Source organism: Pleurodeles waltl, chromosome 7 (genome assembly GCF_031143425.1).
Source record: "Pleurodeles waltl isolate 20211129_DDA chromosome 7, aPleWal1.hap1.20221129, whole genome shotgun sequence".
NCBI classification, from domain to species: domain Eukaryota; kingdom Metazoa; phylum Chordata; class Amphibia; order Caudata; family Salamandridae; genus Pleurodeles; species Pleurodeles waltl.
Window position 1 is genome coordinate 1,498,616,159 of NC_090446.1, and position 13,248 is coordinate 1,498,629,406.

The 13,248-nt window shown below is 47.7% G+C and overlaps 1 protein-coding gene across 2 annotated transcripts in view; it reads left to right on the forward strand.

The window, feature by feature from the left end:
• The first annotated feature begins 4,841 nt into the window (after window positions 1-4,841).
• The window catches only part of SMG9 (SMG9 nonsense mediated mRNA decay factor), a 94,204-nt gene continuing 85,797 nt past the window's right edge, over window positions 4,842-13,248 (forward strand). For both annotated transcript variants that reach the window (XM_069201260.1, XM_069201261.1), the window contains exons 1-2: window positions 4,842-4,918; window positions 12,159-12,408. In XM_069201260.1, coding sequence (XP_069057361.1) covers window positions 12,256-12,408 — 153 coding nt within the window. In that variant the 5' untranslated portion in view covers window positions 4,842-4,918; window positions 12,159-12,255. The remainder of the gene's footprint in view (window positions 4,919-12,158; window positions 12,409-13,248) is intronic.

Here is a 13,248-nt window from a genome sequence, read left to right on the forward strand (position 1 = left end):
ACTTCCGTCTTGTCTGAGTTTAGTTTCAGGCGGCTGTTCATCATCCACTCGGCTACGTCTTTCATCCCTTCGTGCAGGTTGGTTCTGGCGGTGGCTGGGTCGTTGGTGAGGGAGAGGATCAGCTGAGTGTCGTCGGCGTAGGAGATGATGTTGAGGTTGTGATGGCGTGCGATGGCTGCGAGGGGGCTCATGTAGACGTTGAAGAGGGTGGGGCTGAGTGAAGATCCTTGTGGTACGCCGCAGATGACTTCGGTGGCCTCGGATCTGAACGGGGGGAGGCGGACTCTCTGGGTTCTTCCGGTGAGGAACGAGATGATCCACTCTAGAGCCTTCTCTTGAATTCCGATGTTGCTGAAGCGCTGCACTAGGGTGCGGTGGCAGACCGTGTCGAACGCTGCGGAGAGGTCCAGGAGGATGAGGGCCGCTGTTTCCCCATGGTCGAGCAGGGCTCGGATGTCGTCAGTGGCTGCGATGAGGGCAGTCTCGGTGCTGTGGTTGGCTCGGAAGCCGGACTGTGAGTGGTCGAGGGATCCATTAGTCTCGAGGAAGGCGGCCAGCTGTCTGTTGACGGTCTTCTCAATGACTTTGGCAGGAAACGGGAGGAGCGAGATGGGGCGGTAGTTGTTGAGGTCGGTGGGGTCTGGTGATGGTTTCTTCAGGAGGGCGCTGAGTTCGGCATGCTTCCAGCTCTCCGGGTAGGTGGCGGTGTTGAAGGAGCAATTGATGATGTCCCGGAGATGGGGTGCGATGACGGAGTCGGCCTTGTTGAAGACGTGGTGGGGGCATGGGTCGGTTGGTGATCCGGAATGGATAGTGTTCATCGTATGGATGGTGTCTTCGGTGCTGACCGGGGACCAGGCGCGGAGTGTGGTGTTGGGGGGCGTCTGTTTGGTGGTTGGGTGCGTGGTCTGTGCGCCGAAGCTGTTGTGTATGTCGGCGATCTTGCGGTGAAAGAACGAGGCGAGTGAGTCGCAGAGGTCTTGTGAGGGGGTGATGTCGTTGTTTCCGGCGCTGGGGTTGGAGAGCTCTTTGACGATGCTGAAGAGTTCCTTGCTGTTGTGTGCGTTGTTGTCTAGTCGTTCTTTGAATGCTGTCTTCTTGGTGGTGTGGATCAGCTGGTGGTGTTTACGGGACGCGTACTTGAGGGCGGTCATGTTGTCTGTAGTCGGGTTTTTTCGCCAGGCTCTCTCGAGGGTGCGGCAGTTCTTCTTGGAGTTCTTGAGGTCGTTGTTGAACCAGGAGGCTTTCTTGCTGTTGGGCCTGATGGGATGGGTTTTCAGAGGTGCGAGGTTGTCAGCGCAGTTGGTGATCCACTGTGTAAGGTTGTTGGCTGCTTGGTTGGGGTCCGCTGAGCTGGCGGGAGGGTTCTGGCTCAGTGATGTGGAGAGCTGGTCGGCGGTGATCTTGTTCCAGCTCCTGCGTGGAGCCTGTTGTGGGTGGTGGTGAGTCGTGGTTTTTCTGAAGCTGAAGTGGACGCAGCTGTGGTCTGTCCAGTGGAGTCCGGTGGAGTGGCTGAAGGAGATGTACTTGCTGGAGGAGAAGACTGGGTCAAGCGTGTGTCCGGCGTAGTGGGTGGGGGTGTTCACCAGTTGCTTGAGTCCGAGGTTGGCGAGGTTGTCCAGCAGGGTGGTGGTGTTGTTGTTGTCCAGGTGGAAGTTGAGGTCCCCTAGGAGGATGTAGTCGGCGGAGGAGAGGGCGTGAGGGCTGATGAAGTCTGCGATGTCTTCGCTGAATTGTGTGCGGGGTCCTGGGGGTCTATAGATGAGGGTGCCTCTGAGTGTGGTCTTGGGGTCGGTGTGAATCTGGAAGTGGAGATGTTCGGCAGCTGTGAGGGTGTCGTCGGAGTTGGTCGTGATGCGGATGGTGTTCTTGTGGACAATGGCGATGCCTCCTCCTGTCTGGTTGATGCGGTCCCTCCGGGTGATCTTGTATCCGTCCGGGATGGCGATGGCGATGTCGGGCGCTGAGGAGGCGTTCATCCAGGTTTCTGTGAGGAAGGCGACGTCTGGAGATGTGGTGTCGAGCAGGTTCCAGAGTTCCACGGCATGTCTGTGGATGGAGCGGGTGTTAAGCAGGATGCACTTCAGGTGGTTGCTGTTGGTGCTTGGTTTGGCGGGCGCGGTGCGGGTCTGGATGCAGGAGAACTTGCAGGATTGGTAGGTGAAGGGTCCGTGGGTGCGTCTTGGGGCGGCACGGCAGCACCCGGGGATCCGGCCGGTGTTGAGTGCGATGAGGGTGGCGGCTTCGTAGGTCCGGCGTGTAGGCTCGCAGCGGTGGGGGCCAGGGGGTCTGGCGCTGGGCGCGGTCCAAGCGCGGACGGGCTTGCCTTTGGCGCGCCCGCTGCGCGGCCTCCATATGAGGGGAAGAGGGAGGGAGGAGCAGCTGGGAGGTGGGAGCGGGGAGGCCAATGGGGAGCAAGGGGGCGGAGCTACCGGAGTGTAGCGGCGGGAAACGAACGGGCGGCGATGGGGTGACGCGACGAGGCTGGAAGAGAGAAGAACACGGTAAGGGCAAACAAGGTAAAAACAATACAATACAGTGGAACAATACCAGGGGCACAGGCACTCAGGGTACAGAAGAAAGAGCGGACACAGGCACTCGGGCACAACGAAGAGGGCGCTGGTGCTAGGTCACTGGAGGCGGGAAGGCAGTCAGGGCACAGGAGCACAGGGCACAGGAGTGAGAGCGGTCACGCTGGAGGCTGTGAGGGGAGCGACCTGCCTGAGAACCAGGGTCAGAGGTCGCTCTCTCTATCGCTGCGCGGCCTCCATATGAGGGGAAGAGGGAGGGAGGAGCAGCTGGGAGGTGGGAGCGGGGCGGCCAATGGGGAGCAAGGGGGCGGAGCTACCGGAGTGTAGCGGCGGGAAACGAACGGGCGGCGATGGGGTGACGCGACGAGGCTGGAAGAGAGAAGAACACGGTAAGGGCAAACAAGGTAAAAACAATACAATACAGTGGAACAATACCAGGGGCACAGGCACTCGGGTACAGAAGAAAGAGCGGACACAGGCACTCGGGCACAACGAAGAGGGCGCTGGTGCTAGGTCACTGGAGGCGGGAAGGCAGTCAGAGCACAGGAGCACAGGGCACAGGAGCGAGAGCGGTCACGCTGGAGGCTGTGAGGCGGTGAGGGGAGCGACCTGCCTGAGAACCAGGGTCAGAGGTCGCTCTCTCTATCGCTGCGCGGCCTCCATATGAGGGGAAGAGGGAGGGAGGAGCAGCTGGGAGGTGGGAGCGGGGCGGCCAATGGGGAGCAAGGGGGCGGAGCTACCGGAGTGTAGCGGCGGGAAACGAACGGGCGGCGATGGGGTGACGCGACGAGGCTGGAAGAGAGAAGAACACGGTAAGGGCAAACAAGGTAAAAACAATACAATACAGTGGAACAATACCAGGGGCACAGGCACTCGGGGTACAGAAGAAAGAGCGGACACAGGCACTCGGGCACAACGAAGAGGGCGCTGGTGCTAGGTCACTGGAGGCGGGAAGGCAGTCAGGGCACAGGAGCACAGGGCACAGGAGCGAGAGCGGTCACGCTGGAGGCTGTGAGGCGGTGAGGGGAGCGACCTGCCTGAGAACCAGGGTCAGAGGTCGCTCTCTCTATCGCTGCGCGGCCTCCATATGAGGGGAAGAGGGAGGGAGGAGCAGCTGGGAGGTGGGAGCGGGGCGGCCAATGGGGAGCAAGGGGGCGGAGCTACCGGAGTGTAGCGGCGGGAAACGAACGGGCGGCGATGGGGTGACGCGACGAGGCTGGAAGAGAGAAGAACACGGTAAGGGCAAACAAGGTAAAAACAATACAATACAGTGGAACAATACCAGGGGCACAGGCACTCGGGGTACAGAAGAAAGAGCGGACACAGGCACTCGGGCACAACGAAGAGGGCGCTGGTGCTAGGTCACTGGAGGCGGGAAGGCAGTCAGGGCACAGGAGCACAGGGCACAGGAGCGAGAGCGGTCACGCTGGAGGCTGTGAGGCGGTGAGGGGAGCGACCTGCCTGAGAACCAGGGTCAGAGGTCGCTCTCTCTATCGCTGCGCGGCCTCCATATGAGGGGAAGAGGGAGGGAGGAGCAGCTGGGAGGTGGGAGCGGGGCGGCCAATGGGGAGCAAGGGGGCGGAGCTACCGGAGTGTAGCGGCGGGAAACGAACGGGCGGCGATGGGGTGACGCGACGAGGCTGGAAGAGAGAAGAACACTGTAAGGGCAAACAAGGTAAAAACAATACAATACAGTGGAACAATACCAGGGGCACAGGCACTCGGGGTGCAGAAGAAAGAGCGGACACAGGCACTCGGGCACAACGAAGAGGGCGCTGGTGCTAGGTCACTGGAGGCGGGAAGGCAGTCAGGGCACAGGAGCACAGGGCACAGGAGCGAGAGCGATCACGCTGGAAGATGTGAGGCGGTGAGGGGAGCGACCTGCCTGAGAACCAGGGTCAGAGTTGTAGTATAATTTTAGTTTATATAAAAGAGGGGTGTGTGTGGTGTTGCTGCTTGGCAACAATAGGAGATATGAGGTAGTTATGGAATGTATGAGGTAGGTAGTATGATGTAAGTGGGGATGAAAGTTCTGGAATCTTTATTACAAACCTCGACTCCCCTTCTCCTGGACTCAACCCAGTTGTAAAAGTAGAACGCAAACTAAAGGTGCACAGTGAACAGTCACTTCCGGGGCAGTAGTGGTATTTCGTTTCCGGAGCAATCGGGTATTAACTTTCCGGGTAGCATGTTTCTGGTAGGGGCGGGTCCTTACAATTTCCAGCCAATTGTAGCGTAGTTCCGTCACGAAGTTCCATGTGGCCCCGCCCACAGGCGCGTCAGTCGAAACCCTGTGGCTTTTCTATTGGTCCTCACCGCATGTCGGTTTTGAATACTCGCAGAGGGGATTGAATCGGTGCGGGCTTGGCCGGCCGGAGACAGGCGAGGTGGGTGACCGTCGGAGGTGCGGGGGGCCGGGGTGTATCGTGGGGGGCGTCTGTGCTGCGGCCCACAGCCCGCATCTGCCCTCCGTGCTGCCTGTATGTTGGCAGTGCTCTGCTTATACCCTGGAAGCACAGCCCCGCTTCTCTGCTTGAAGTGCGCATCGTGTGTGTGTAGTGACAGTGCGCACTGTCCACGCTGGTTTTGTTATATGGATTGTGCCTCGTACCGCACTTATATTTTTTCTAAATGCTCTTCATAACATATATTGCCATTACCCACTACTTAAAAAAAATTACTGGAGGATCCGTGTTTTTTTCTTTTTTTTTCTCTCGGGAGGGGATCTATTGCAGAATGCCCAGATCTGCTTAGTGACGCCACTCTTGCCCCTTTCTTCTCCCACGCTACACTTCCTATCTGTTTTACTCTTGCAGGTTATTTTTCATCTATTTTAACCGTTTTACAGTTTTCTCTCATTTTTTGTTGCTTCTTTAAACGAGTGACGACTCACTGTCCGCAGAAATTAAGCACTGCCTTCACCCAATTTATGGTACTCTGGCTGAGTTTGCCTAATCGGGATTGAGTCTTTAATCATTGCACTGTTACCTGTGATTGTTCAACTCGCTGAGCAACCATACATGCGTTTTACTCAAACCAACTTCAGTTTGCATTAAGGATGCCCCACATGTGAGCTGAAAACGACCTTGTGGTCACGAACTGTGCCTGAGTGTTTACCATCCATTCTTCTTCTGTACACTGGAAATAGGTTTGCTGTTCGCTGATAAGTTCTTCGCACATGTCTGATATAACCTTCTATGTACCATTTATCAATACTGATGACTTGGTGGTCTCAATTTACTTTGAAATAATCTTAGTTTTTCATTACATGTCTCTATTGGACCTGTCTAAAATAGTCCTAATATGTTCTGAGACATTAATTTGCTTATGTTGAGAATGACTCCTCTGCATGTTCATTAAGATGAAACACCTGAGCTAGACGTTTCAGATTCCGTAACCACGACCTGATAGAGACAAACATCCATCCCAATGTTGCTGTTATCACTTGTATAGTGTAAAGTTTGGCATTACAAGATCTTTAGGTAATCTGGAGTGTGACTTTACAAATGCATCTATTGCAGACCAGCCTGATAAGGTTTGTGGCATTCTGCAGTCAATAGAGTTGAGTATGTTGGTTGTTTTTTTATGGATGAGGATGGAGAGCTGAACCAAGGTACTTACCGTTTTCCTCAGTTGCTATGCATGAGCTTTGCCCAGAAAAGGTATACACGTGTTAAGTAGCAGAGAGTAGCAAAGGCTGCTGGAAGTCTTAAAAGACAGATAATTGCATATTTAGTTTGTGTGTAGTGTATGGATCCAGGGCTATATAGTCTGCAGGTGAGTCTTTTGACTAAAAAGCTCACAACAGGACATATTCTGATTCAACAGTTGCAATGCTGGTCGAATACATAGAAGAGACATGCAACACAACCTGTGCAATGGACAGTGTTACACACTGTAAATAAACAATTTACTGTGGGAAAGTCTAGAAGATAGTGGACGCCTCTTCCGTGGAAGGCCTATCTCCCACACAAGCTTGTGTGTCCGGACGGTCATCTTTGAATTGCCTTTACGGAATATGTCGCTGCTTTTTGAACAGATTGATAATCTCAGGTGTGTTTAGTACATTGCAATCTTATGTGTGAAGTGTACATTTCTTAAACGTTTCTAGAAGTTCGGGTAGGTTTTATTTTTTGTAACTTTTTGGCTAGTGTTCAGGGTCATAAAACAGCATTGCTAATCCTCAAATGAGAGGTATTCTCTACCTTTTGAGAATGGCGAGATATTGCTTCTACTAGACCTTAACCTGTCTCCTGCCAGCCATCACGCGCTGGAAGAGGAGTTGAGGAAGGACAGGAACAGTCTCAGCCTAAATCACTTCCTTTCTGAGCTGATGTGCTATTCCCAAGTGACTCTTTCCTTACTGAAATGCTCGCTTTTAAGAGCAGAGCTCCACTAAGGTCACATCTCTGCTTCGAGCTCTTCAGTATTGAGTCACTGTAACCTGATAATTTATTAACATTTGTACCTTGGAACCGATTGTCAATAACTTCTAGGTGAAACCAATTTAATATTATGGGTCACTGCTAACAGGGGACAGAATGAGAGGTAATTTTAAGAACGGAAACCAATTTGACCCCATTTTGTCACCTTTGCCCACTTATTACAGTCTTTGAGTGGTGGTGAGATTTTCGTCTTAGAAATGTGCAATGAAAGATTGGCACAAGCAGAGTTTAAAGATCTAGCCATATTCTTTGTGGGCCTTGAGGACCTCGCAATATCTTGTGTAGGATTCGTTGCCTTTGTGCCACCTCTGACTACTTCTTTGTGGTTCTTGCCTGACGTTCTTAAGATCTTGGTCGATTCATTACTACAACGGCAACCTCCACAGATGGCCGCTTTGTGGTGGGTAGAAATAGTGCTCTCTTTGTCTACAGGGAGTGCAGAATTATTAGGCAAGTTGTATTTTTGAGGATTAATTTTATTATTGAACAACAACCATGTTCTCAATGAACCCAAAAAACTCATTAATATCAAAGCTGAATATTTTTGGAAGTAGTTTTTAGTTTGTTTTTAGTTTTAGCTATGTTAGGGGGATATCTGTGTGTGCAGGTTACTATTACTGTGCATTATTATTAGGCAACTTAACAAAAAAAAATATATACCCATTTCAATTATTAATTATTACCAGTGAAACCAATATAACATCTCAACATTCACAAATATACATTTCTGACATTCAAAAACAAAACAAAAACAAATCAGTGACCAATATAGCCACCTTTCTTTGCAAGGACAATCACAAGCCTGCCATCCATGGATTCTGTCAGTGTTTTGATCTGTTCACCATCAACATTGCGTGCAGCAGCAACCACAGCCTCCCAGACACTGTTCAGAGAGGTGTACTGTTTTCCCTCCTTGTAAATCTCACATTTGATGATGGACCACAGGTTCTCAATGGGGTTCAGATCAGGTGAACAAGGAGGCCATGTCATTAGATTTCCTTCTTTTATACCCTTTCTTGGCAGCCACGCTGTGGAGTACTTGGACGCGTGTGATGGAGCATTGTCCTGCATGAAAATCATGTTTTTCTTGAAGGATGCAGACTTCTTCCTGTACCACTGCTTGAAGAAGGTGTCTTCCAGGAACTGGCAGTAGGACTGGGAGTTGAGCTTGACTCCATCCTCAACCCGAAAAGGCCCCACAAGCTCATCTTTGATGATACCAGCCCAAACCAGTACTCCACCTCCACCTTGCTGGCATCTGAGTCGGACTGGAGCTCTCTGCCCTTTACCAATCCAGCCACGGGCCCATCCATCTGGCCCATCAAGACTCACTCTCATTTCATCAGTCCATAAAACCTTAGAAAAATCAGTCTTGAGATATTTCTTGGCCCAGTCTTGACGTTTCAGCTTGTGTGTCTTGTTCAGTGGTGGTCGTCTTTCAGCCTTTCTTACCTTGGCCATGTCTCTGAGTATTGCACACCTTGTGCTTTTGGGCACTTCAGTGATGTTGCAGCTCTGAAATATGGCCAAACTGGTGGCAAGTGGCATCGTGGCAGCTGCACGCTTGACTTTTCTCAGTTCATGGGCAGTTATTTTGCGCCTTGGTTTTTCCACACGCTTCTTGCGACCCTGTTGACTATTTTGAATGAAACACTTGATTGTTCGATGATCACGCTTCAGAAGCTTTGCAATTTTAAGAGTGCTGCATCCCTCTGCAAGATATCTCACTATTTTTGACTTTTCTGAGCCTGTCAAGTCCTTCTTTTGACCCATTTTGCCAAAGGAAAGGAAGTTGCCTAATAATTATGCACACCTGATATAGGGTGTTGATGTCATTAGACCACACCCCTTCTCATTACAGAGATGCACATCACCTAATATGCTTAATTGGTAGTAGGCTTTCGAGCCTATACAGCTTGGAGTAAGACAACATGCATGAAGAGGATGATGTGGTCAAAATACTCATTTGCCTAATAATTCTGCACTCCCTGTAGAAAAGCTTATAGTGCTTCTCCACAGCTTTATAGTTTTTTGGTGCTGTCAATAACGAGTATTTGTATTAACCACCTCAGTGATTTTCCATTTTTGTGTTTTAACTTTAGACACAGGAAGGACATTATTCACACAGCTGAGATTTTAATCTGAGAGATGGTAGTACCATACAGACTCATTGACCATTGCAGATTAAGCATGTGTGTTTTCTTGACTATTGAATTTGTGTGCTAACCCGTTTCTCTTCATTAAAGCTAGTGGTTTTCACCTTTCCAGAGAGAGAATGTTTAGCTGTATCTTAGTTTCCTTTGAGTTCATATACATTTTTCTCCTAATTTAATCCAGCTATGGTCGAGGAGTTTGTCTGTATTTTCTCATGGCATTTTTGTGTCATGGGGGGGGGGTAATTTTTTTAATTTGAATAGGAAGGTTATGATACCACTGTAATTTAACACCCATTTGCATTGCATTGGGGCTCACATTTGCTCGATTTAGAGCTATTAACGTTGTAAATTCCTAACTGGACTTTTTCTTGCCATTTAAATTGAAAATGAAAAGTAAATCAGTTGACATAAGCAAGTAGATTCAAAGCGCAATGGCTGCCATGAGCGCGAAGGCGAGACACAAAAAGAAGTTCACTCGGAGTCAACCTTATCGGCAATCCTGCAATTATCCATGTAACAGGGCAGTCTGCAAGGCGGTAACAAAGCCACCCCAAGGAGGAACAAAAGTTAAAGCATTTACAATTATAACAAAAGATTTTTGAAAGCCCATGAATGAGTGAAAGTGATGGCCATGGTTAAAAGTTTTACAACAGGTCAAGACGCTTGAGTGCTCCACCTAAAAATTAAAGACTTAAATAGGAAATCAAAAGACTACAGGCTTTTTTTTTAGTTATATCCAAGATAGTGTAACTACTTGTAACAGTTTTTCATCTTATTCTAATGGCTCTGTCCCTGTGCTTTGCTTTTGCATTTTGACATTCTTCTTGAAAAACACTCTTTACTTTGTTTTTGCTCTTGATTATTCATTTTTTTTTTTTTTTTTTAAATGTTTTCTATTTGATTAGAGTGACATGGTGTCAGAGAATTGAAGAATGTTGTACCACCTTTTCTTCTTAGGACTCTTTTTTGTAATTTTTTTTTTACTGTAATTCCATTGTACCTTTCATCCGTTTTACATATAGTTAAAGCTTTGTTTCAGGAGTGACTTATATATTGTCATCTTTTTTGTTATCACTGTGTACATTTTTTTTTCCTGCTTCTAAGAATCTTGTTTATTAGCTCCAAAGAACTTTTTCCTCCCTGGAGTGAAATCACAACTTGGAAATACGAGCTATATTATCAATGTTTTCACTTTAATTCATATTAAACTTTTTATTCTGAGCTCTTTTAGATTTTGAGTTGTAATTATAATGAATGCCTGCTTACAGGTTTAAATGTTTAATTGGGCATCTGAGCAAATCATTAGGTGAGAACCTCCATTGTTACATTATATTCCCCCCCCCCTTTATGATTGTAGTATATTAATTTGTTTTCAGTATAAGGTACGTTTTTGTATTTATTTTAAAATGGTTTATATTCTCAAGAGTTGGAAGTGTGGCTTCTGAGGGGAGGTGGGTAACTGGTGTCCATTTCCTGGAGTGGTCGATACTCGAGCAAGAACAAGTCATTTTCTACAGTGATATCCATTACATCATACTTCTAGAAGCCAAACCTGAGGAGCTAATTTCATTCTTGTGACTTAATGTCATGTTGTGAACTCGCTGCAGCAACACAATGTCAGACTGACATCATTGCTAATACTTGACTGTGATAGCAGGAATACAACATGGTACTGTGGAACTCACAGTTAGATTGTGACACTGTCATGCTGAAGCCTCCTACTACATGCTGAGCATTGTTGTGAACACCCTCCGGAGGCTCTATACACTGAAAAGGGGTTACGAAATTTAGGCTAAAGGTGAACCATCAAACTTACAGTTGGTATTCATAAAATAGTTGTCCTTCTTTGACGTCGACAAATGTAGAGCACCATTTATTATTAAGTGACAATTTGCTGGGTATTTGAATGTTGACTTTAAGGTAAACCAGAACATTCAACAACAGTGATGTTTTGTTAAGTAATCTTCCACAGTTTCTTCCAATAATCTTTTCATTCTGGATATCCTAAAAGGGTGCCGGCAGAATTTGGTCTCCTCATTACCCCTATACATCCATCTTGGGGAGCTGCTGTGCAGTCCATGAAAACAATTAGTATTCATGTTTTTGTGACACCAATGCCCTTTTTGCTTATATAGCTGGACATTAAACAGAAGAAGGTGAATACCCACAAATTCTTAAGTTTGTGTGCATTTGTATACACCTTACAAATAGTTTAACGCACAGAGATGCGCACAAATTTCAATGTACAGACCTACATACCTGCATTAATTACAGTGCAAAATCTTCCTGAATACATTTTGCAAATTTGAGTACTGCTAACATTTTATGGCTGCTATTAAAACAAGTCTGAATCCTATTCCACGCTCAGTAGTAAATCTACAGGAGTAGCATTCTCACTTTTAAAACCATTGGAACGTGACCCATCCAGTGTGATCATTAACACATACACTTGTCCTGCCTGCTCTTTAGACAGCCTGTGGGCACCTGCATGCCCAGGCTAAAAGAAATGTGCTCCAATTGAGACCACAATATTTTCACTTTGCCCCCATGCAAGACTGTCCTAGGAAAGATATCACCAAGAAGCCTTTGACACCTGTCGATATATCTAGCCTCAATGACATCGGGCTGGAAACTGATGCCCCTTAAATCCTTCAGGGAAGTCGGAGCTTTTTTATATGTGCATTTGGGGAATTTAAGTGTTGAGTATTAAAAGAAAAAAAGCTGTATGCTTGTTGGTGATAGTTAAATCTCCGCATTAAAACTATGTCAAAGAAGAAACGAAAAACTGGAGCACATTGTCAGTTTTTTATACTTGCCCTTTTAGACATGTAAAGAGGAATACCACAATGAATTCGTTTTAAGGCAGTTCAGTACGTCACTCTTTTCACTCAATTTCGGGTCTGTTTGCAGTCACAGACATTTGTTTTTTCTTTCCATGTCTTCAACCCTCCCTCCCCACCCTAACAAATAGTTGCAAATCCCGTGCAATAATAGTTTTTCCCCCTCCTGTCGTCATCCTCTTCTAGCAAGCAAGGACACGTCCCATCCTCCCAGTTTAAAGCATTGCCATTTGGACGCCGTCTTCGTTGGGTCCGCTGTAACGCTGTCCCTCCTACAACGCCAATGTCTGAGTCCGGCCACAGCCAACCTGGAATGTACGGCCCCGGCCGGAGGAGGAGACGGAGGATGGAGCCAGGACTCGTTGGGAACCTGAACCTGTCGGGGTATGGGAGGGAGAGAGATTACATTCCCCGAGATAGGGATCCCTGTGGAAGGGTAAGTGCACGCTCTCCTGGGGGGATGGAAGGGAACATTTGTCCTTAGTGGGAAATAGACTGAGTTCTCAAACCCTTTTCCACAAGTTTACTTGGCCATGCACAAGGGCAAAATAGTTTTTTTTCATTCTGTAAGTGATAACTGATTTTGGAATCTCTCTTCTCGCCCAACCCTACTTCAACTCTGTAGTTTTTGAAACACTGTTTCAACCTGGCTTTGCCATCAATATTTATTTCGGCAACAAAGACTTGCAATAAAATGTAAAAAAAATAATAATCTTTATAGTGATAATTTAATAACCAGTTATATCCATTGCAACACTGAAATTACCACCTCCTGTATCTGTTACAGTGCTGGGCTTCTTAGCTCAGATGTCTGGGTTTCTGTTAGTCAGCAGACGGGCAATGACATACCACAGCTAAGTAGCCTCGGATGATGCCTGCAGCGTTGCATTTCGCACTTTGTGTATAACCGTTGCTGCAAGTATGTTGTAGATCCACCCTAATTATTAGGCATGCTTTGTGAAAGCCAACAAAAATCTGCTTGTGTCCGCTAGGATACCACCATCCTTTCCTTGCCCCCTCGTACGTCATTGTTAACTTCACACAACCACTTTTCAAGCTTTTTAGACTGGTTATGTATTGTGAACAGTTATCTTGTCACTTAGATTACTGCTGTGACCTTAAAGAGCTCGGGATTTATGCAGACATCCATTAGTGATCTCATAAAATTGTAATGTTTGGGAACTGCTGATTGCCTTCATATTCCTGTTCCATCTGCAAGTACACTAACGCTCATTGCATGCGACTCCTGAAATCTTATTCCATTACCCATGCTTGA